At 39.6% G+C, this 23,696-nt stretch overlaps 2 protein-coding genes across 2 annotated transcripts; both read right to left on the bottom strand.

Moving 5' to 3' along the window:
* Positions 1-4,340: 4,340 nt before the first annotated feature.
* nkx2.7 (NK2 transcription factor related 7) lies at positions 4,341-6,011 on the bottom strand (the record flags this gene model as incomplete). The annotated part of the gene is made up of 2 exons (XM_079222883.1): positions 4,341-4,894; positions 5,765-6,011. The coding sequence occupies 2 exons, from the start codon at positions 6,009-6,011 to the stop codon at positions 4,341-4,343; spliced, it is 801 nt and encodes a 266-aa protein (XP_079079009.1).
* A 13,275-nt stretch (positions 6,012-19,286) lies between these two features.
* On the bottom strand, positions 19,287-23,083 carry stc1 (stanniocalcin 1; the record flags this gene model as incomplete). Its single annotated transcript, XM_079222542.1, has 4 exons — positions 19,287-19,587; positions 20,696-20,907; positions 21,049-21,191; positions 22,906-23,083. 4 exons carry the CDS (start codon positions 23,081-23,083, stop codon positions 19,287-19,289), a joined length of 834 nt encoding a protein of 277 aa, XP_079078668.1.
* Positions 23,084-23,696: the final 613 nt, after the last annotated feature.

Raw genomic sequence — 23,696 nt, forward strand, 5'->3', positions numbered from 1 at the left:
TTTCAGTAACTTTCATTTGTTCGCCTGTTTAGATCAACTTGATGGGAATTTCTGAGATTAAACATTAATAAAGTCTTATCTTAAAGATCTATTGAACTTTTTCACGTGATGTGTTTCAACGATTCTAATGCTCATGAAAACAAAATGGACAATTTATGTCCTTTAATCTATAAATTATGCACATTCTGTCATATATGATTATGCTCCTTTTTTATGAATATTGTATCAATACACTAAGTTGTGAGTTCATAAAGTAAACCTAAACTAATACAGTCTACAACAGATTAAAATATAATATTGGAGTCGGAGGTGTCTTTAATATTAAGTATATCCTTTAAATTAGTAAGACAAAATATTACAAACTCCTCTCTGTATAATGGAATATCAAAAGTGTATTTATACTCTATGTTCTGTAGTTTAATCCCATATTTGTTTTGATCTACTTATCTAATTATCTGGGCTAAATTAATTCCAAGACATTAACAAATGAGTGAATAAACTTGTATCAGATAACCAGTGTATTCATGGAGAAAAGGGCACTTTTGACAACATATGTGTGTCCAGGCAATACTTTTATTGGAATATAAAGTGGATAATCGCTCTCAACTTGATTGTCATAGTTAAGTGGATATGTGTCTTCATGCCCCCATCAGTTCAGCAGTAACCCTGTTATCTGCGGCTGCAGGGACTGAGTTGCAGGAGGGAGAGCCGGCGGACAGCAGAGTGGGTGGTCGCACCTACTGGAGCACTAATGACTTCGACACATTGAGGCCGGCTCCTGAACCAGACTCAGTCGCCGCTCGTTGGCTGTGTATTTGTTGTTCTCCGTGATTCAGCCTGGCTTTCTCTGAGAGAATGAGACGTTTACTAGCAGTGTCTGTGCTCCTCTGGGAGTTCATGCTTCATTTGAAAACGCATGAATTTAGGTATGATAAACATGATCCTCTCTGTGGCCCCTGGCCCCGCTGACTCCTCCAGCTTCCTGGCCACCAATCATACACCAAGCAGTCACAATGTCACCTAGATGAGTGCTTGAATTATCACTGCTTTAATGTAATGAAAGTGAAACAATTAAACTTTCCGTTATCATATTTTCATTAGTGTTAAGTGCTATGTAAACTTCTTAATGTGCAATAGAAATATAAAGCTTCACTGAACGATGTGTGACCTGTCCTGGTTTGTGCATCCTCATATATAAAAGCCATCTGTTTTAAATCTACTGAGGTTCCTCTTAAGCATTAGCTGCTGTCTTGTCAACAGAGCATTAAGATCATCAGTATGATACGTTTCACCTTGAATTCTTTGTCTGTGACCGTCTGTCTGCAACTCTACGCTGAGCTGTAAGCCCAGAAAGCTTTCATCCCCCTTTCTCTCTGCACAGTTTTTCTTTTGATATTGTCTAAACCCCTTTGTGCATTGTTTGGATCATACAGTGCTGAATATAGAATACAATGTAAAACAAAATACTTCAGGCTTCCAAATTTGAGCAACTTTCTGATTCCACTGAAAATCCATAGGTTTATTTTAACTTCACTTCAATATCTCTTCAAAATGACATTGAACACATGTTTAATGGTCTTCAGAAGCATATTCATTTGGCCAAATTATATGTGCAGTCAGCTCAATGTCAAGAGCATAAACAAAGCCAGCAGTGAGAGTGACTCATATGCTGTCATCCTCAGCCCTTATTCTGAGACAAGCCACATGATTGCTCTCAGTTGAAAACACTGACATTTCCTTCCTATTTCTTGTCTTCTGAGTATTCATTGCGCAGATATTTGACTGCATAGTTGTGCATCAGATGTGACACAGTGGAACCTCTGACCTTTAAGCCCAGGGAGGCATTTGTCTTCCACAGTACAAACTATGTGGTGACGATGTTTTCTTTGAGCCACCGAAAGTTGTTGCACCATCAATCTTCTGTTGTGTTCCTGCTGTTTCTTTGTCTGAGATGAGGAGCAGCGAGACTTTGTTGTAACTGTTAGATATAGTCTAGTCGAAGTGTTATCTGCTCAGTATCAGTGTTGTATTATACAGTAACCCACACCTGGGTTATTGCACAAGTGTTTCATTCCGTCTATTGTATGGTGTAACACATATGTCATCTGATTGGGAACAAGTCAATCAGAGGTTTACAGACAAACCTCTGTTACAACAGATCCATTTTAGATTTTTGAACTAAAAATATATGAAAGAATATGAGTATAAATAACCATATAGTCTCTCCATCCACCACCTCCCATTTCTTTCTGAACCCCTTTTCAATATTTAAAAACTTTTATCTTGATAGATATATTCACACAGCCTACTTGTGTGATATCATGTTCGGATAATTACATTTTACTTCATGTGAAAGCGTGAGAGTCTTCCAGTAGAGGGCGCTTTAAAGCCAAACATCAAGTCCTCACAGAGTAAGAAAGCCAGCAGCCAGTTTGAAGTGGCTGCAGGGACAACCACACAATGAGCTATTTTACCAAAGGATTAGTTTGAAGAGTCTCTGATTATGTACCGTCAATAGTTATCTTCCATCCTTGTGTAGCTCATAACTGCAGTATTTAGTGGTCACAGGGTGGATGTTTGGACAGAGGAACTCTGATCCTGAGTCTGTGAATCATCACAGCACCAATCATAAACATCAGATTATCAGACAGGGATTTGAAGGCTATTACATAGCCAGAGACATATCTGCTTTTCTAAAACTGACGTAATTACAGCATGAGTTAAAACCTTTTTGACTAAACCATAATATGTCTTTCACTGGTGGCCAGAATCACGTCACCAACTGACCCTCATCATCACAGTGTTTATCTTTATTTGGTATTTCTGCTTTCATTCAAGTCTCTCTCCCTTGCTCCCTTGCTCTAGACTCTAGAGCACACACACACACACACACACACACACACACACACACACACACACACACACACACACACATATATATATATATATATATATATATATATATATATATATATATATATATATGTACACACACACACACACACACACACACACACACACACACACACACACAGAGCCATTATCTGATCTCTTGAAGTGTCTCTGGTCTCCTCTCTGTCTACAGCTCATCCTTATCTTTGCGGAGATGCTTCTTGAGCTCCTCTCTCCTCCCAGAAGTGTTTCTCCTTCTCAGGCCCTTTTGTTTCAAGAGTCCATGTCTATTCAACATGACACACTCAATTCATCCATTCATTATTTGATAGGCTACATTTACGACAATAACATTGGAGCATATAAGCCAAGCAAGATTGACAGATGTTTACATTTTAAATATCCATGACTAAGCTTTTGATGTGATATTCTAAATCCCTCGAAATTAAAATAGTGGATCTGTTTTTAAACATTTAATGGTATTGTTTTCCAGGTGCTGGACTAAAGTTGAACAACCAATCAAACGCATGCCATTAATGATACTGAGAACAACTTCCAATGCAAGTGGTTTCATTATCTGCTGCGCTCATCTGTGAGTGACAGGTCAGACTGGTACTGTTTCCCGTTTGATTGAAAGTTTGAAAAAGTTAAAGAGCCACTCTGTCTGCGGGTTTGTTTACCAAGCAAAGCTCCGGGACAGGACAAGCTCTCCAGCCTAATCAGCGGATTTGTGAATGGGACAATAATGAGCTCAGTTTGATAGAGCAGAGCAGCCTGTCAGGTCAAATGTCACTTCGTCCATTAGCTTTTTGATGGCTTCCTTTGATAAAACTCCACAGAAGACAGCTAAAGAGTTAACTCGATCGCGAAAGAGTTTGTAATTAAGGAGTGTTGTTTTTAATTGGATCCAACACCTTTTATAACTGGCAAATGTGATAATATCAAGTTAGGGTTCAGCTTTTAAGAGTGTTTAAAGTATTTTCACATCGGTATTTGTAAGTTAGACAGCAAGTCAAGCTTTAAACAGTTAATGTTAGCTGACGCGATTTAAAACATATTTAAAAACATATACAAAAAAGGTTAATAACTGTCACAGAAATAAAATGATTTAAGTTTATTCCATGGAAGCAAATTAGTAACATATGCGTGTTTTGTGGATTATTTGTCGTGTACAATTATACGAACTTTATTATTAGTAGTAATATTATTATCTGATATTCCCAATTCAGAATGTGTAGCCTACACTTTGAAATGTATAATGGAAGACAAACTGATGCACGTAAAGAAGCTACTCTTAAAGACAGTGAGCATTAACTAATCAGCTGATTTTTTATTTGCCTCTAAACAGGAGAAAACTACAAATAGATACAGGCCATACAAAATATACGATCGAAATGTGACGTTGAAATATTTGATATCACAGCATACACACCATGTTCTTGCTTTAATCACCAGCCTCTTACGCCTTGTAATGAAGCCTGGAAGTGTCCGTGGCTGAAGGGCCCCTCGCTGTTCCCTATTAAATCTACCAGCTGGCTATTAGCCACCTGTGCTGCTGACGGTGACGCACTGTGATACCCGCAGCCGTACACGCTGCTGGTTCCATATCCAAAGGCGGGATTATAATGTCCGAGAGTCACATTATAAGGTGCTGCTGAATGGGAACCTGCGCTGCAGAGCTTCCCGTCCCGCACCAGCACCGGCACCGGCACCCTCCTCGCTGCAGGTGCATACCCCGCCAGCTCCAGAGACTTGTCCTGTCGTTGGCGCTTGCATTTGTACCTCCTGTTCTGAAACCATATTTTGACCTGTGTAGAGGAGAGTTTGAGCACGTGGGCCAGATGCTCTCTCTCCGGGGCGGACAGGTAGCACTGCTGCCTGAAGCGCCTCTCCAGCTCGGACACTTGGGAATGGGAGAAGAGGACTCGGGGTTTCCTGCGCAGCCGGGGTCTGCTTTTGGGGTTTTTGTCACGGTCAGGTGAACTGTCGAGACCGCAGATCTCTGCCCAATATAAAGGAAAACAGTCACACAAAGGCAGAATTCATGACACTGAATGTTACTAATGTTGAAATCTGTATCCAACCCCCAACATTTTTGTATCCACTTTATAGGCCTAAATATTCAATCATTTTAACTTTTTTTCTAAACGAACACCCCAAAAAATATCTGTTGAGCTGGAAATATTATCTTCTAATTAAAATCTGAGAAAATGTACTTGATCAATTGTTTTATACAATAGAACACACGCATTATTTATATATTTGTTTGTGAAATTACAATAAATGACAATCTACTTTATCCTAAATTAAATAAGGTAAAAATAAAAACCACAAAGATGCCTTTAATAAAACGGTATGAGTTGGAAGAAGTATTTGATTATTTTAACGTTTTAAAGCCGAAATCTAAGAGCTTTACTAAATTCAAAAATAATACACAGTGTAGTTATTTGTTATTTGATCATTTAGTTAATAAAGTACTTGTGACAATTGGAAAACTAGCACTTCTGTGCCCCTTTTCCAATTAAACTGAGTACGTATAGAGATGGTAATAACTGATCACAGTGAGGAAACAATAAACAATACTACAGTTTTGAATGTCACCGTTACCGCCTCCTCATTACCTATTTGATCACTTTTGGATTGGTGGCAAAATATCGCAAATATATGGACCTCCCCACGTATTTATGTTTATTGAAGATAAATCGTCTACTTATAATTTATGTTTTCATTTGTGAGATTCCAAGGGAAATTAAAAAAGTGACCGGTAACCCTGCTATCTCGCGTTCAAGGCCCCATTGCGTCGTTCGGCCTAAACCTGACCGACCAACAGCAGAGAACTGATTATCATGATGCTCACTATGTATCATCTCACCCTGCTCATTGAGCTCCTCTTCTGCTGCTGAGTGGTGCATGTCGAGCTTCTCCTGCATCCCGGAGACACACGGCTCAGGCTGGCAGTCACAGACGTCCCTGGTCCGGGAGGCAGCGTGCACGTGCTCATAATTCATCGGAACAACTTGATCAGTCATCAGGAATTCCTTTTCAAAATCATGGTGGTGCTCCAGCTTCAAAATATCCTTCACGGAAAAAGGCGTCGTGGTCATGGAACTGGGATGCATCCCAACCTTCTCAGCCGGCTGTAGAGCTTTTAGATCCTTTTACGCACTGCTAGAGCTGCTGCTGCTGCTGCCGGACGTGACTCTTCACTAGCTGATGAGTGAGGGGCATTGGGAGATTTGAATCATTCAAGGGTCCGGCTAAAGAGCAAGGTAGAGATAGATCTGTCACCCCTCTCCAAAACACTGGCCAACACCCAGCCCGGCCTGAGCGCACTCCTTTTCTTCTCACCTTACAGGAACCCCTCATTGATCCACCCTTCTCTCCGAGAGAGAAGGTGTATTTAATTACACAATTGGCTAGCAATCGGAGTTAAACACTTTTTTAATGATAATTTTTAAATTATAGGCCTCAGTGGCAGGGTGACACGAAAAGGAAACTGAAAACACGTAGCCTAATTTATAAAATATGAAAGAAATTTCCCATTATATATATATATATTTCCAGACTTATGATAGCAGTCAGAGATTTGAATAAACCAGTTTTAATTTGTAGCCAAAAATGTGTTGAAACAAACGCGTTTGTGTCTTTAGAGACAAACAAGTGAAACTGTCCCACATTGATTAACTTGTTTAGAGGGGGGTCATTTATTCAGTGTGTACCCAAACCACGCTTCTGGTCAGCCAAGTAAAGTCACCTAATCTGCACACAGGTCCTCGGGGTTGAGTGATTTTAGGTGATGTCGAGCAGCTTTACCATCAACATTGTTTTCCTGCCACGTTATTAGTGTTCTCAGGCCACAACAAACAGTAACATTATACCTGATGTTGTGGAAGTGGAGAGGCGGCGGCGCCAGCCTGCAATGCTTGACTGAGGCCGAGAGGCGCGTCCTTACAAACAGGAACAAGGACAGACACGGCCTGTCCCACTGGGGACACGGGGAGATGTATGGAGCACTTACAGGCCTGAGCAGGAGCTGTAAAGCTGTGAGTGAAAATGGTGATGGCTTATTTAAGGACAATTGGAGTAATAACAGATGTCATTATAAAAGGGTTACAAAACACACGTTTTTGTAATGCTTCACTTATTGAATGCATGAAATGCAGTCTGACTCCTGTTTCTCATTATTTAGAAATGATCAAATCCATTATTTACATGATTAGTTAACACTTTAATGGACAATCAATCAATGGATGCATAACTCACTATATGTGTATATGTGCATGTTAAGTGAATAATTGTTACTAACTTTGTCTTGTTTGCCTTGTCAGTCATAATAAGATTTTAAGGTTCTAAAAGAAATTGGTAACCAGTCCAGAGATGCAACAACTGTGTTGATGTGAGAGGAGTGTTTGGTCTTCGCCGGAAGTGTGCCGTTGCAGAGTTCTGCACAGTGTGAAGTTGAGCTATCTGGGGCCCTGAGGCATTCAGTCAAACACGACATTATAATAGTCCAGACATGAGGAAATAAGAGCGTGAATCATTTTTTCCTGTATTGCTGAAAAATAACATTGGTCTGATCTTGGAATTTTAGCTCACTGTTGAAGATTGTCTCTTCACTGGCTGATGAGTGAAGGGCATGGGGAGATTTGAATCATTCAAGGGTCCGGCTAAAGAGCAAGGTAGATAGATCTGTCACCCCTCTCCAAAACACTGGCCAACACCCAGCCCGGCCTGAGCGCACTCCTTTTCTTGTTGTCATACAACATACAATGTTGTATGACAATAGGAGAAGAACCAGAGCCAACCCAATCCGTAGGTCTATTAATGAGCGTGTAGCATGATAGTGTCCAATTTGTATCAAACATTTTGGAAATGTATGGCAATTTTGAGCTTGGTCTGAAATGTTTTTTAACTGATGGATCAAGGCCAGGTCTCTTAGCAGTGGCTAAATAAAGGCTATTTTAAAAGACTAGGGTGTAGTAATGGCTCTATGGCATACATTTAATATGTATTATTAGCAAGATTATGAAATAAAATACACTGGAAGTCAGAGAGGTCCATCATTTTGTAATAGAAGGGGATTGATTGGCACATATCGACATGTTGAACCAGATTGAAGGATGGGAGAAATATAAAAAAACTCAACTGCTATAGAATTTGAGGTCTCATCAATTAAAATCCCCAATCAGGATCATCTTATATTTTAAAATAATCAATGAGGAAAAATGACAACTGAAAATGTCTTTAAAACCACTGGATTGCATTGAGGGGGTCCCTGTAATTTTTAGCATCAACTTTGAGCTTTGGGCTTTGGGCTGACTTTGGGCTTTAGATCCAGCGCAGAGCTGGATCCCTGAGAGAGGGACAGACAGGACAGGTGGCACATTATAGCGTCCATGAACTTCTCAGCGTCCTGGGTTTGATAGAGCAAAGGGACTCCCTGAGGCCTGTGTGGTGGGTTAGGGGCCCATAGAGAGAGCAGGCCCTCAAACCATGTGTTTGGCAGAGAACGGCCCCTGAAGTGATTCAGATTGCCATCACAGAAATACCGTTGTGTTCAAAGAAAAACTTGCTCTTAATAAGACTCTCTGTTTAGATCTAGTGTTTTTGTAGCCTTTTCTTGTTTTTTGTTAAAATAAATTTACTTTTGAACTGTTGCATCGGCATTTGGGTCCACTCCTTGAACCACCCTGTGACAAAGATGTCAATTAAAAATGTAATGATGTTCCTTTGACACTTGATGGTGTGTGCATGTGGGTTTCAGAACTAACGTGCACTGGGGCCCGTCCTAACACCTTTTGCCACTCGTCAGTACGTAGATGGAGATGGTGTGTGTAACTTAAAAATTGGTCATATAGCCTAAATCACAAAACCGCAGTAGGATCAGTTTATAATAGTAGTATTTAAATCGGAGCCACTGTAGCCGCCATCTTCCCATCATGCATCACGCCATGATGGGATTGTGTTTGCCATCATGTCAAGTACAATCTGCTGATTTATTTTCCCACTTCTAACGCTACACTGGAAAACCCTGTTGCTGTTCTGCAGAAATCCCCTGAGTGCCACTAGAGGTCACTGTTTCAAGGTTGAGCTTAAACCTGCTGCAGACATGGACTCACAGAGGTTTAAGGCCTCTGTGGGGAACCTGTTGTTCCTCTTGCTCTTGGATCACCATGTAATGACACGTTTTCATTCAGAGAAATAAAGCATTTATTCTCTGAATAATATCAAGAGAAAGACCATGACAGCAGTCGGTATGATCAGTCATACCAGGGTTGCTGATGTTGGCTGTTTGTCAAAATAACTACTTAAGTGTAATTAATGAGTAATTTAAGTAACACAGCAGTAGAGTGAGCAGAAGAACAAGTAGCTGGTGCAACACATGTAAATCAAAGCAGCTGACCAGTCTTAGTGCAGCTGGTAGCTTGCTGTGACTGCTGCTGCTCTGGCCATGAGAGCACCACTGATGAACTATGGCAAGAACAGTCCTCCTCTGACCATGGTAAATTACTGCTTGGGCGATACAACAGCCCACATTCCTGTATGCGCGATGGGACAACATACTTTTTCTTCTATAAGTTTCATCAAAATCTATTTATTTAACTTTTTTTTTTCAATTTATATTTTATTTTTTGTGGAATTTTCTCTCACCCCAATGCCGACTCTAAGGATAGAACATGTACAGTATCTGTGACTTGAGACCTTTTATGTAGTAATAGCCTAATGAAGTTACAGTCCAGTCACAATCATAATATTTTACCCCATCTCCAGGTTTTATTAGTGATCAAAGATGTCCATGTCCCATACAAGTGCAGAAAAGTAAATCCAGCCATTCATTGACAAATTACTACATGGTTTTATCCATGTTACACAATGAAATAACCATTTAAGTAACAAGTAATACATTCTTAACTTAAAGGGATGCGACATGAAATGAAGACATGCATATTCACATGTTTTACATGTTTGGGTGTGCATGGCACGTTTATTATAAGCTATGCATGGCCAATCATTCTTGATGAGAAAAGTTAAGATTAACGCTCTTTGACTGTAAAACACAAGATGTCCTTTTAGGAAAGAATTAGATAATTGTGGTATCTGTATGGTTATGGCACATGTCACATAACTGCAACACCCCTCATGTGATTCAAATAATTGCAAATAATATATATAAAGAAACAGTATCCACTGTATATGCTACTTTGGCTTCCTGGACCTGCTCTTTCCGTAAGACGTAAAAATAATAATATGCTAAAACAGAACCTGACAACGTAATGTTTAAGTTCTCAACAGGGATAGTATGTAAAACAAGCACACCTTTTACTGACGAACCAAGAAACCTGAACTTCAAAAGCAGAGGGGGGAAAAAAACCTCAGAAGTCAACTGTGAATTGTTTGACAACTTGGGGATTTCAGGGTGTCCAGTTTGATGGGTAAATTACTTAATCGCTACAGCAGTGTTCTCTGATGGCTCGAAGCAACGCTCCCTCTTACGTTTCTGTGACTCCTGTTCCTTAAAATCAAAGCCTTTCCTATTGATTCCACCACTTGTCCCCTCACTGTAACATGAGAAGCAATAGCTAAGTACAGTTTACCACAAAATACCCCTAATTCATCACAGAGCAAAATAGGAGGCTGATAGCAGCTGAAAGAAGAGACAGAGTTGACTTAAACTTAGTGAAACTGATCCCGGCCTTCCGATGGCTAAAATGCAACGATAGACACTCATCAAAATATTTTGTGACATTGACGCTGAACCCATCTTTATTGTAAGGAGGCAACTTAGAAAACTTTCTTATAATGAAAACATGGTAATTACTGTAATATAAGGGGATTGATTGGCACAGCACATTCGTGTTGAAATGGTTATATCCAGAATACTGCTTTGCCGGTGACCATATAGTGTAACGGAGCATACTTGTACAATTATTTGTGTGGTTTTAGGACATCTTACTACTTTGAATTACGTCAAGTCATAGTTCTTCTGAAAGAGAACCCTTTTATCAGGCAGTGTGTGGGTTATTGTGACCCATATCAGAATCAGTGTTTTAATAATAACACAAACATCCAAATCATTTTGCTGAGCATACTTAGTGTCACCTACATCAGCTTTTAAGCTCTGCATCTAAAAAATCAGATCTAATCATGCATCGTCTCCTGCTCTTCCACGCCACAGCAGATTAAAACTATTACTTTTTCATATTGCTGCTTGTTGAAAGGTTAATGGTGTGAGATTATACGTATTGGAACATATTTTGCCAATAAGTATTACTTGATTCATAAACCCTGGAAGGTGCTTTTATTTAGTCTAGCTTAGGCTAGTAGGTAGTGCTTATAGATGTGTCCTTTTGTATAGAATTACAAAGCTGTGTGTCCTGTTTGAAGAAAGAAAATGGTGTAACCCGTTTTCAACCACTAGATGTCTCTGCTATACTGTATTCATTCCAAGGGCCTCAAGAAAAGGATGAATTCATCCACACTTGATGATCAATAAGTGAGAGAATATATATCAGAATACATGTCTTGCGGTGTGCTGTTGAATTTACAGTTAGTGTTTGACTGCAAAGTTGCAAATGCTTTGTCCCTTTAGCACTGGGAGCCCACTACAACCAATCAGTATCAAACTGAACTCAAGATCTTTCTCTAGAAGATCCCACATTTGAGTTTGTCATCTATGCCCTGTCTAATCTCAACATTTCCCCCATGAATTACACAAAGGCTTAACTGTTCAAATCTACAACAATATTGTGTGGAACATTACTTCTTCCATGATGAATATTTGCAATATTTAGCATTCAGTTGGAGAGCTGTTAAAATAGCCAGGTACTGCAAGAGCAAGCAACAAGAGAGCGTTCAAGAGCATTTGAACTACACTGGTGAAGTGACTGAATATGATGCTCAATAATCTTCAGAATTTTGATTGGTTAAGGCAGATGTTTGGGGCACAAATAGCATTGCATTGTGCGATAGTGAACCCATTACTAACTATTCACATATATGAGTAAGAGTTTAGTATAATGTATTCTGCATATCCAGAACCAAAAGCTGCATTGCATTTAATACCAAGACAGAAATGAAAAAATGCTCTGTTTCATCTCTTTCCCCTGCCACTCCAGCGCTTTCTTCAGTAAAATTTGATCTAATTTTCTTTCCCATCCTTGGGTATTTCCCCACAGAAATGAAGGGACGGTGATTGCTGGGTAAGATTGGAGTGGATCTAATCTTCCACTGCTCTCAGTCATACTCCATTTCACTGCACATCTAATTTGTCACACTGCTGATGAATATGCCACAAGTTTCATGGGAAAGAGAAGGACATAATGAATATAAAACACACTGGGAGAGGGGAGAGGCAATTGCCGTACCGCACTAACCACAGTGCATTGTTCATTTGTGCCCTTAAATTGCTGACACTATGCATCCTCTATGGACACATTGCTTTCGTCCCTCAGAATTTGATCAAGAGGTTAAAACAATGAAGAGCTGGCTCTGTTGCTTTCCCGTAGCTTGCGGCTCATTTGTGATTATTGACTCCAGGGTCACTCTGGTTGTACATCACCGCGCAATGCTGTGCACCCCACTGTGAAAATGCTTATAAGAAATGCATGCTTTCATTGCTCATATTTTGGCAACATGATGAAGCGTACCATAACGTTGTGTCTGATGGCTCAAATGGAGCACTGGTTTATTATCATTGAATTAAAAACACAAGCAGATGGTATGAATCGCATCTGCATAATTATATTCTAATTTCGTCATTATTCATTATTACTCTGTTTGTGATTGTCAGCGCGGTTTATACACTCGGCAGCAGTCCAAGCAACAGGCAACAAAGTAAATAGACGGGGTCAAAAATCTGTTCAAATGTTTCCTGGCAACAAGACGTTTCTGTGTGTCGAAGCTCTTGAAAGTTGCCATCGACAGAACTGCAGCTATGTAACCAAGCAAAAAGACTCAGCAAGAGACAGATGTTTAAACTGACCATATGGAGAAATTCTGTCCATCATGCTTGCGCTAAAGTCATTGATGAGCTGAGAGTGAATGTCTCTTTAAAGAATAGATGATAGAATCTGTGTGCAGAGCTGCTGCATCACCTATACATGAGACTGGAGAGCGGATGATGAGAAAGCCCTTCAGGACTCTTCTCTAAATAGGCATGAAATTATATCTCCCTCTGACTGAGATTAGCGTCCATGGAGCCTCTTGCGTTCTGCCCCCTCTTTTCCTGAGGCTATCCAACCAAACAGAGCACTTTGCAGTTTCAGCTCGTTTGTGTTCAAGTTTAAGAAAGTTCATTTTCATCAGAAGGTGCTCTCTACATCCTTCATCTTACTTTGTGGGTCCTGCAGGATTTGTCACATGTACTGAAGAGATGTGGTTAATAGCAATGTTTAAATATGTTAAAGATTTGTGTTAAATATCATTCACTGGAAATCATTTAAGTCACTGTTAGTTTCAGGGTACACATTGCATTACATAACTTATTAATAAATAGCTAATTGTTAATTTTTCTACTGAAGAAAGCTCAAAGAAACGGATTCAATCTAAATAAAAAGCTGAATGATAGATTTGAATGCACAATACAATCATTTTGTGTCTCTTATATTATGTAATTATTCGAGTAATGCATGCAGCTATAAAATGCAGCTCTCTCTTAATATTCTAGTGCAATACCAAGGCCTCCCCTGAGAGGAATGCAGCTATCATTAGTGTTATTAAAAGACTCATGCTTTTCCTACTATGACATGTCAAAATGTCTTTTGTGAATAAGGTATATTCCAAGTGATTGCTAATGCTATTTCTTACCGGTCACTCCCCTGCACATCCCTTCACACTTCATATTTAAATACAGACGTCACTTTAACATTACACTTTAACATACACTTTACATTACTTTTATCTGTTTGAGCACTTTATTTTATACTTACTTAATATCTATTGCACTGTTGTTGTCATTGATTGTCTTGTCTAATGTCCAATGTTATGCACCTTCCGCCAAGAAAAATTCTTTGTTTGTGTAAACATATCTGGCAAATAAATGGTTCTGATTCTGATGTGTCTCCATATTTGTTGGATGTAGAATAGGCACCCATTTGCTAGCAAGTTAAAAGATGATGATGTATTAGTTTTTGCATCCATAGCATGTTTCTGCTTCTCCTAAGTGGTCAACAAAAATCAATATTTGCAAGTTTAAAACGTCACTCCTCTACTAACTACAGCTGTCGCTTGCTGCTACTGATGCTGCTGTGATTTATACATTTACATTATAGTCATTTCAGTACTTTGAATCAGAAGTTGATTACCAGCATTGTAATTGTCTCAACTGAAAATTTGGGACACACTTGGAAAGTCTTGAATCTTTGCATCTTTTTGAAAGCTGGTGCAAAGTGTTTGTGAGTATGTCTACTTGAGGACTGAGCCTGTTTCCCTTTTTTATGTTGCTGAGGAAATTAGAAATGCACTGGATGTTATCATAGTCTCATGAGTGACACATTTATTGTAGATTGTGTGGTCTGGTGGAAGAGGAAGTGATGAAAGGACTAAGCAAACCAGAAAACAAACAAATATCTTTGTCACACAACATTTGACACAAATTACAAATAATTGGGAGGTTGTAGCAGTTTGGTACTTCTATCTTTGTGTATTTTGTTTTTTGAGGAGACCTGTGAATATGTTCCCAAACAGCCTTTTTTTGTAAGCTGTGAACCATTCAGTTAGAACAGAAAGCATATTCTAAGACCATCTAACTAGTCGGGGAGGGGAATCTTTACTCAGTTTTCATGATGTTCTCTCCATTAACACATTTGGGGGCTTGCTGATAGATAAACCAAGAGGAGCCTTTCTGTCTTAGGGCAGCTGATGGAGAATGAGAGAGGCCCAAAGGAATTTTAGATGCAAATCTGCAAGTGATGATGGAGACAAGTGAGTGAAACAAGAGCAATGCAACATATTTCATACCATATGCCAGATATGATAAATATTTTATTTCTGATCAGCAAAATACACACACTTGATGCATTTGTATCTTCCATGACTTTTCAGTACAGAGGAGAAACCCAAACATATACACAGTATGGATATATATGTATATGGGTATATTTTAAAGTGCAAGTGATTCACAAGGGTCAATCATGCGTTACATAGCATCTGTATCAGGAACTTCAGTAACCTCCTTAAATCCTTAAATCCTCGATAACCTTCTGAATCTGATAATAAAATAACTGTCACTTATATATGAATACAAAATAAACTTTACTAGTCACTGAAGCTTTTTGATTTAGTTTAAGCACAACATTTATCTAGTTCAAGTCTTGAGAGGAAAGAGTACCATGAAGTGCCAGAAGTGAGAAGTCTTTAGTCTCTAGTGTTGACAGGAAAAACATTTTCACAAAACTCACCATGGGTCAATTTAATAATGCTCCAGTACCACCTTAAGCACCCTATTCTTTTATCACAATCTAAAACAGAAAGTAACTGAAAGCCTCATATACTTTTCTCACTTTTGTTTTTTCCTAACAGCCTCAATGGGTTACCTAACTTGGGCATGTTCTCATCGAAACAGACATTCAGTTTACAGGTACATTCTCTGAAATTACCATTACATTTGACTTGGTGAGGAAACAGTCAATTTGCCCTTGCCAAATATATTTGACACGAGGAATGTTCATAGACAATAAATATGAAGACATGGATAGACAGTCAAATATTTGAATGTAAATGTGGACTGATGCTGAGCTCACTGTGTGTTGACGGTCCAGAGCAGCCACAGCAGAGGGGCATCTGGACAGCAACACACAGGGAAGTAACAGTTTAGCAGCAGCTGTTGGGTTTTGGATTTACCCATGGACAACAAAGATACTGACATATGTATCAATAGTACATGAAGAAGCCCTGACCCTTCAGAATGCAAAATATTCTAACTGATTTGTCACTGGGTAAATAAAACATGTCTGAATTGCACATGTGCTGAATGTTTCAATGCCCTTTATAGTGGTTAAGAAGCAAAGTGCATATTTAACATAACATAGTCATCTAGATATACTACAGTGTGACTATAGCTCTTAACTGCCCAAGTGATTCCTTCAGAACTTTCCTTTCGCACCAAATTAAACAAAAGAAATGCACATATTTACAGAACAAAAAGAAACAGCGGTTTACAAAAAACACAGAAACAGAAAGCAATAGAGGAGCGATGCCTTCACACTGTGAGCGCAGTGCAAGAGCAAACAAGCTGCTGTTTTATTCACACAGCATCAGCTGGCACTGAATGAAATAAAGGTCAATTTCTGTGTTGATGTGAATCCTTTAATGTGAGATTATTGCATAGTTTGGAATTCTTAACATAGCTATTAAATTGACACTGACATCTCTTACTATTTTTCTGGTCTGTGCTTCACTCTTATCAATCCAAGAAAATATATAAATTCCCTTTTCTTTCAAACGGGGCTGGGTTCAATTCCCTTCATGAAGCCAAAACTATATTTTATAATTTTGTTATCGAACTATGTTCAAGCCGACCGATTTGCAAGGTTTGAATATTGAAGTGAGGGTGTTTTCTCGATCCAACTGCTTAATAGTGAACCGAACCCAGCCCTGGTTCCAAGTTACTTTCTATATTGCATTTTAAATGTGCACAAACATTTGCAATTTACTGTCAGCATAGAAACTAACTTAAGCCATTGATTATCACCACCATCTACTAGGCATCGATAAAACAAACACCAGCATGAAGTGACTCTGGCTCTGCGCTAATCAACTGATTCTAAGTAATTGTCTCGACCTCTGAAGGCCATGAATCATGCACTCTTAGATTTAAAATTTTGATTTTGCTTAGTAGATGAAGTCTACTGGGACTTTTTGTTACTTTGATATACGGTTACAAGGCCCCTTCATAAATACAAACTAGCATGTGCTTCTTATCTACTGAGACAACGCCTGAGTGTCATTTTAACTGAACTCTTACAATGTACCACCAACATGTTACAGAAAGAGTGTGTGAACTAAGTTAGTAGCAGCGGCCTGTAAATATCTTCACACACATTGGTTACTTTCTCACTCTGTCTGCAGCTAAATTCTTGTGCAGTCTTTGTAAAACATGCTTTAGCTGAAAGTACACCTTGTGCATTAAACATCTTATATAAACCAACTTTAAGTAAGTTAGTTAAGTATTAATGTTCCTCTTTGTCATTACGGAACATAGAGATTTACTGATTGGCCTGTGAGTGATGTGGTCCTAGACGGACAAACAATTTTTCAGTTTTAACAGTTTTGCTACTTCAAAGGAGAGATTTCTGTCTTTGCTCATATGGTTTGACATGGCTGGGGCTCAGGTGGAGAAGGGTGACATCACGTACTTTTAATCAAACTATGATGAGTTGTGAGTGTGTTTGCTGTTGTTGTCAGGCCACTGTCATTTAAATCGTTTCAATATTATTTAAGTCTTGGGTGATGAAATAACAACCAAGGATATTTTTTCTTGAATGTTAACTTTGATTGTTGCTTATTTAGCCATTCATATGTAATGTTATGACAACAAGTCTTGATTAAAAAGCAGGTTTTCAGGGGCTTTAAAAAAGATTTAGTGACTGAGGGCTAAAGCAGATAAGGATTCCGCAGTATGGACTCCCATGATATCTTTCTGTTGCATTTTTCCTGTCTCTTGCTCTACTGTGTAATATCAGAACTGATACATTGACAAAATAACATAAAAAATAAATAGTAACAGGAAAAAAATGCAAGAGATTACGATAATCAATGACACTTGTTACTAATAGGATCCAACTATGTAGCCACCTGTGTGAAGATACGCACTGCAAACTAGTGCAGAACAAACAAACAAACAAACAAAAACTTGATGCTGGTGTTTGTTATACTTTGATTATATGGTCAGTCATCGACAATGTGCACAATACCCCAGCACTGAACAAGTCCATCTAGCAGCTGCAATGACCAGAAACCAGAAAGTGTGTCAAAATGAAGCTATTGTTTTGTTGTGGTCCCTTGTAACACCCATAAAGTAGATCACCTGACTTGAATGACCAACCTTGTTCCCCTATGGCCAGCACAGAGTCATGACATGGGTCCCATTCAGTCACCAGAGTGTCAGCTCACGTTTTTTTTTGGCATAGAGCTCATGTTCAAATAGGAGCCATGACTGAACTGCTTTTGAAATCTGTAAACTAATTAAAAACTACAATAATGCAATTAAATAATATAGTAGGAAAATAAATATCATTCCAACAAGGCTTTTTGTTTTAAATAGTCATTCTCAATCTTGACACTGGAAGCCAGTGTGTATGTCACGTTATTCACCTCAGAGAGTGATGCTCTTCAGTGCAAGAAGATGGCTGCTCTCATTCTCATTGGTGAACGTGCTAATCAGCTACTGCACATACACAACTGCCTCAAGTTCAGTTAAGAACATAGATACAGATTATACTAAACATGGTCCCACATATTATGTAGAGCTCAACAGTCATATGCATACAGTGTCTGTATACAAGATATGCAAAATTGACTTTTTCTGATATTTAGACCGGGACAATCCTTATGTGCAGGATGATGATTTGAAACACATGACAGTGGCTACACCTGCCATCAGAGAAAAACAACAACTATAAGTGCTATTAGATATACACTATTTTGGTATTTCATGAATAGCATTCAGGGCAGTTTGAAGTTTTTTGGTCAGTTTAAGGTTACTCAAAGGTTATCGTGAAACCTCTACAGACCTCACTCTTTCAGAGGGCAAGCTATGGCTGTCTCAGATAACTTGGTATACAGTACATGTGACTGCTATGTTAGTCAGAAAATAGATATGAAACTCATTTTCACATCTCATGCTCACAATTTGACTGGTCTCATCGCTGAAATATTAGATACATCTACCAATAATATCCCATTCCTATCAGTGAACTAATATAATAATCCAACTACTGATTTCTATTCATGATAAAATGCTGAGATTATGAGATTGTGTTATTTTTTAAAGCACGGACTTGTGCTCTAGAGGCTCTATTGTGCACCACTATGGCTGTTTTTTTCTTTTCTTTTTTTGCTTGGCATCAAAAGACATCTTAAGGATTCATCTCTGTTGGAGGAGGTGAAGAGTAGCGCACAGGACCATGTCGCACAGATGCAACAGCCACATGTTTAACACTAACTGTGAGCGGACTCGATGGAAGAGGGGTTCTCTCAAGCCTAAAGTGTAGGATATACAATATAACAACAACCAAACTCTGATATCAACTCTATGTGCGTTCCGGCATTCCCTAGAGGTGCATATTTCTGTAACTTCCAGTCTAGCGGAGGAATGGATGTTATCACCCCTAGGGAATAGAGGAGCTATTATGATGTTTTGAGGAGTGAGTGGAGTTTCTGAATCTTAGTGGAAGTTAGGAGCTGTCGCTGGCAGAGCGCTTTTTGCCAAAATGACTGGCGGAGTCTCTGTTTCGGAGATTAGGCTGGATCTTGTACATATGGGGACCCATAGACCAGCGCCAGCTCCCACGGCCCTCCACTCCAGTTGGGATGGCAGCAGCTGCAGCCACAGCAGTGGATGGGCAGGGCTTGTTCTGCAGCAGCTGAATAAGCATGGTCATCTCTGGGCCCAGCCGCGACACCATGCTGGTCCTAACGCGGTCCACTGTGTCCTCATCACAGTCCATCAGGCTCTGTAGCAGCTTACCATAAAACCTAGGACAACAAAACAAAGCATCACAGAACGTTTGTTTAAGAGCTCCAAGACAAAAGGGACAAAATGTACAGAATGGCAACAAGACACACCTGCAACATGTTCATATCTGTTTAAAAGTATTTCTCTGTATTTGGACATGTGCCCTATAGTCTGACGTCGTCCATTTGGGCCACTACAAAGCCTTGAGCTTCACCCTCCCACACAGTAAATTTGTCAAAGTAAAATGTACTCAAATTTAATTTTTTTTACTCATATATAACATTTGTCCCAGTCTAAAGAGAGTAAAATCTACTCTTGCCTCAAAGTAAATAATTCAGAGTATGTTTTACTCTACTTAGTGTTTATATGTAACTCTACATGATGATATATGTACTAGAATGGGATTCAACTCTCTTCAGCTCTCTTCCGTCCCATAAAACGTTAGTTCGTTCCAGCGTAGCGAGAGGTGTCATGGTGGCGGTAACGGAATTTAAGGAACCGTAGTGGTCGTGGTCACGCTGTTTTACCCCAATAGATTCTGTTCTGAATATTTGCTCCTACTGGCTACGGCTAGTAATTACGCTCCAAAATGATGACATATTATTTCTTTAGAGGAAAATAATAGTAACTTCGGAAAAAAATACTCCCCCGTTTTTTCTGTGTATGTGTATTTCCCTGTTATATCACTCCCAAACTGCACTCCTACATGTATGACAGCAACAATAGGAACAAAAATGTCCAAACTTTATATTCCTGTTTCCTTTTCTTTCATTGTAGAAAGAATGTATGAATCAGACACCAACCAAAACATTGAAATCAATACAAAGTTTGCCATCTGTTATGCTGCATAAGTCAGGGGCAAATGTGGAATTAGCAACATGCCAGCCATGTATTTGTGGTTCTTAGGAAGATTCAAATGCATGTCACATTCACTTAAGACAAGCAGCTACATTTAGTGATTACTGGTAAATAAGCCCTTGTTTTTAATATCTACTCTGTGGTCAAAGAGCCTGCTGAACATCATAAGCTTCAAACTCTAACATGCCCTTAGCAAGCCCAGAACAATGTCTCCTTGGCCACCAGATCGCAACTTTAATCAACTTGTTGTTTAGTAGAAGAAGAGCTCACCTATTGGGGAAGTGACTTGGTAGCTGTGCCACTTCGCCAATAGCATCTGGATTTGATCGGGCAATAGTGCAGATATCCAGCTTGCTGTAACACTCCTCTTGGACTTCAGATATCATTCTTTGGAAGGTGGAGCAGCGGCGGATGGTGGGGAATGCCTTCGAGGTGATGCCATTGGCAATGCACTTAAGGCTCTCCTTCACAAATGCTTTACCCTGTAAAAACACAGCAGTGCTTTACACATTCTTGCCCTGACAGTTACACCCATATAATCATACACAAGCTCATGTGCACGGTGGAAATAAAGAGGATGGCATACTGTTTGGAGTCTTTGTGAAATGAATTAAAGTGTATACCTGAGTGTCAAATTTAGCAGCACTGTAAAGGAAGGACTTGCAGATGTCATGCATGCCATCTGTGTCACAAGTTGAGTTTTCCAGGCAGGCGAAGGCCCCGCAGCCAACTTGGAGGGCGCTGTTGAGACAGCGTGCCACATCTGCTGTGGGCACAGAGAATGAACCATCAGCGGGGTAGCCAACAGTGGGTTCACTGGGAATCACTGCACAGTCACTGAGCTCATTACTCAAGGGTTGCCAGGGTTTCAGCTAAAATATGTGGCGAACAAAAGCACATTTTCATACTTTGGTGATTCACAAAAGACATACAGTCACTTGGGGCAAATTGTGACTTGACTGGAGATTGGACACCTTACAACTCAGACACTATTTGGCATGACTGCAGTTTTCTCTTGGCAGGGACTTATATTCCACTGTTTGGTTCTTTTCAGCAGGGCTTGGATGAACAGCACCAGAAATACCAACGAGTTTACTGAAAATTGTTGGCGTGCCTGTAGACACACACAAACATACACTTGTACCACTGGCACACACAGACATACATACAGTTACTCTGTCTCCAATTGCCGTAATTGTCAAGCTCAATTTGAGGACACTTACTCCAAACCACTGTAATATAATTTAGCACATATAACAGACCAGTTACATTCCAGAAATGCTCCTATGAACCTCATCATGAAATACATGTTCAGAAAATGCAGCTATATTCATTTCATGAGGGTCACATGACTGGATAAGTATGCTGATTAAACCACAAGTAACCCTGATCCCTGATCTTTGTAAAAACCTATGAAACAGCTACCCTGAAACATCATTCAATCCATTTTTCCAAAGCTGACCTTGGCCATAGGGAACACAGCTCTAAGTCTATGCAAACGACTTGACATTTTACACCAAGAATGAGCTATAAAACATAATCTGTAAATCAGTGCATCCAGATAGTTGGCTTTCCTTTTTCTTCATGCAAGAACCCACTGAGGTGGCCAGCAGCTTGACTCAAATTCTTTGTAACAACCATTAAGAAATGTCACCTCGGAGCCGAAGCCTACTTGGCAGATTTAGAATCTGGAGCCCCATGTTGACCTACACGGTCAGATCAAGTCTGCCTGCCATCGGGGACAAGAGATTGCTTTTTAAAAATACAGAGTGCGAGCTGCAAATCTTACGATGATAAAGCAGTTCCTGCCGAAGGGAATCAGCATCCTTGTCACCCACTGCCAATTATCACTGGGCTCCACCTTTTACTGTTAAAAAGGAAAAGTCAACATTTGAATGAAGCCTGCAGATTCACCCTTCGCAGTGTCATTTATTGATGGGGATTATAAATCAGCAATTCTTTTTCTTTTTTTTAATGAATAAGACATGTGAACTAATAGGATTTTATTAATTTATCCAAAAGACACATCCTCAGTGACAAGCAGTGTAACACATACAATCTGTTTCTGATGTGAAGGCTACACAGGAAGGCTACATGTGAAGCCTTCTGTTTTACGCACTGAAAGCACCATCAAGTCCACAATACTGCTGAATAGTGGGACGTATGCAGCAGCCCAAGCCACGAGAAAGAGACAACCAGCATGACACAGCCTGCGCTCTCAGGTGTCAGTACCAAGCTCCATGCTCATCTGTTGCCGGCAGGACACCGGCAAAAACCACAGGGTTAATCCCGCAGCCTTTATCATGACTCAACGCGCTCGTTTAGACAGAAAAGGCTGCATAGGCCAAACATATATGAGAAAAAATATCTCCACATAGTAAACGAGCAAAGGTAAGCCTGTGCATTGTGGAAATGGTGTGTAAAAAAAAAAGCAAGCACTGCACTCTGAGATATGCAGATGGAGACAGCGTGTTACTTACAAGGGCTATTGGCAGAAAAGCGTGTTCTCCTGGGCGAATAAGACTCGTTTTGATCCAATTCATATGCAGATGCATTCAGCACCATCAGGAGAAAAAGTCCCGTCCTCAAAGGCATCGTCCTCTCACAGATAATACAACTAAATGTAAAGAGACGCCTCCTGCTTTGTGTGTAATTCATAAAAATAACGCTCCAAAAAGCTTCTGCAACGCCGAAAACACAATCAATGTAGGTTATTACAAGTAAGCTGCCAGCAATATCTTTACACTGGACTTCCTCACTATCCTTTTGACTTGCATGACAGATAGCGCCGATGTCAAGTCTGCATGGGTTTATAAGGGAGCACTGAACATTACGAGTTCTGCGTTTGGACCAATCAGAACGCTGTATTCAAGACCGTGGTCCTGGTCCCTCCACTACTAATTGCTATAATAATTTAACAGCGGCCAACACTGTACCTCACACAGCTCAACACGGAGAATGTGGCCATTAGTTCTTATAATATCCCTATAAGGACAACATGTACTTTTTTTTTTATTATTTGAGAAGTTAGCCGGTAGACATTAATAAATCACCTCATCATGTATGTAACAGGCTACAAGTGGCTATTTTATACCCAATCACCTAGAATTGCTTTGATCACTGATTTTGAGGTGATTCTTGACTCACATGCAGTATTACATCAACAGTGGTGTATGGATGAGTTGTCTTACACTAAGACAAAATGTGTATATAATTGTAGCCTTTTGCTGATTGTCTATATTGAAAAGTGATGTAATTCTTCTGTGTTGAC

Source organism: Taurulus bubalis (assembly GCF_910589615.1).
Source record: "Taurulus bubalis genome assembly, chromosome: 8".
Taxonomy (NCBI): domain Eukaryota; kingdom Metazoa; phylum Chordata; class Actinopteri; order Perciformes; family Cottidae; genus Taurulus; species Taurulus bubalis.